At 65.1% G+C, this 1,236-nt stretch overlaps 1 protein-coding gene across 1 annotated transcript in view; it reads left to right on the forward strand.

Moving 5' to 3' along the window:
• LOC104385228 (pre-mRNA-splicing factor ATP-dependent RNA helicase PRP16-like) overlaps positions 1-1,236 on the forward strand; it is an 18,287-nt gene that overhangs the window by 8,507 nt on the left and 8,544 nt on the right. Inside the window, 3 exon segments of the mRNA XM_009993657.1 lie at positions 303-490; positions 620-724; positions 1,116-1,185. Coding sequence (XP_009991959.1) covers positions 303-490; positions 620-724; positions 1,116-1,185 — 363 coding nt within the window.

Genomic DNA, 1,236 nt, shown 5'->3' on the forward strand with positions numbered 1-1,236 from the left:
GTGGGGAGGGCGGTGGGCGCGCCCGTCGATCTGGCAGAAGCTGCTTCATGCCCTCCCTGAGGCGCTGAGGGCAGGAAAGCTGCTGGGCACGTCAGGCTGGCAAACACCAGGCACCTCGTGGTGAGCCCTGGGTCCCGATGGCCGGGGCAGCTCAGGGGTGGCCGAGGGCGTCAGCACAGGGGGGAGAGGCGCCTGTGGCCACGAGCTGCTGCCGTAGCAGAGGTTGGCACTGGCAGGGCTGTCGAAGCCCAGATGCTCCTCAGCGCTGCTGAGCGTTTCTGCTCTGTGCCCTGCTTCTCCAGGCACTACCGCTCTGTCCATGTGGAAACACCTTCCTACACAGGGGGTGTCAGCGAGGAGTTCTGGGAACGCAGCCGGCAGCGGGAGAGGGAGCGTCGGGAACATGGTGTGTTTGCCTCCTCCAAGGAGGAGAAGGAGCGGAGAAGGGAACGCAGCCGGGACCGGGACCAGGACCGCAAACGGGACCGCGGTAACTGCCCGGGGGACTCCCCTGCCTGGGCTCTGGGCTGGTCTCCCCACCTGTCTGTAGCCCTGAGCTCGTGTCTCACAGCAGAGGTGGGGAGCCCGTCTGTGCCCTGACCTGGCTGTCTCTCTGTAGAGGAGCGGGACAGGAGCCACCACAGCAGCAGGTCTGAGAGGGACGGCTCCTCGGAGCGCAGCAGCAGGCGGGGCGAGCCCGAGAGCCCCAGGCATCGGCCCAGAGGTGGGAGCGGGACCTGCTGGGGGGTTTCTGTGGGGCCTGGCAGGAAGGGCCTTCCATGGTTTCTTTAGGTTTTGCTTCCTGCTGTTTTCGTCAGGACAAGTGTGGGTAGAAACGCCTGTGTCTTTTGATGTTTGTGGTTAGGGCAGGTGCAAAGACCCTGGCTCAGCCTGGCTCTGCCAGCTGTGTCTGCAAATCTGGCTGGTCTCTGCACAGTGGGGTCTGTCCTGGGTGTGTGATGGAGATGCAGTTCCCCTTGGGTTCACTGGGTCAGCGCCTTCTCTTGGAGAGAGGCCAAATGGGAACCTTCTCTCTGTGCTCCTGGCTGGAAGGTGGCTCCGGGTGCTGGGGTCACTGTTGGAGCACCAGGTGACAAACCCGTGTCCTCTGCCAGACGCAGCCACCCCGTCGCGCTCCAGCTGGGAGGAGGACGACAGTGGCTCCAGCAGCACCCGCCGCTCCCAGTGGGGAACCCCCTCCCCCATGCCCTCCCGCCCGGGCTCAGAGAGCCAGCA

Source organism: Chaetura pelagica, unplaced genomic scaffold (assembly GCF_000747805.2).
Source record: "Chaetura pelagica isolate M959 unplaced genomic scaffold, ChaPel_1.0 scaffold703, whole genome shotgun sequence".
NCBI lineage: Eukaryota > Metazoa > Chordata > Aves > Apodiformes > Apodidae > Chaetura > Chaetura pelagica.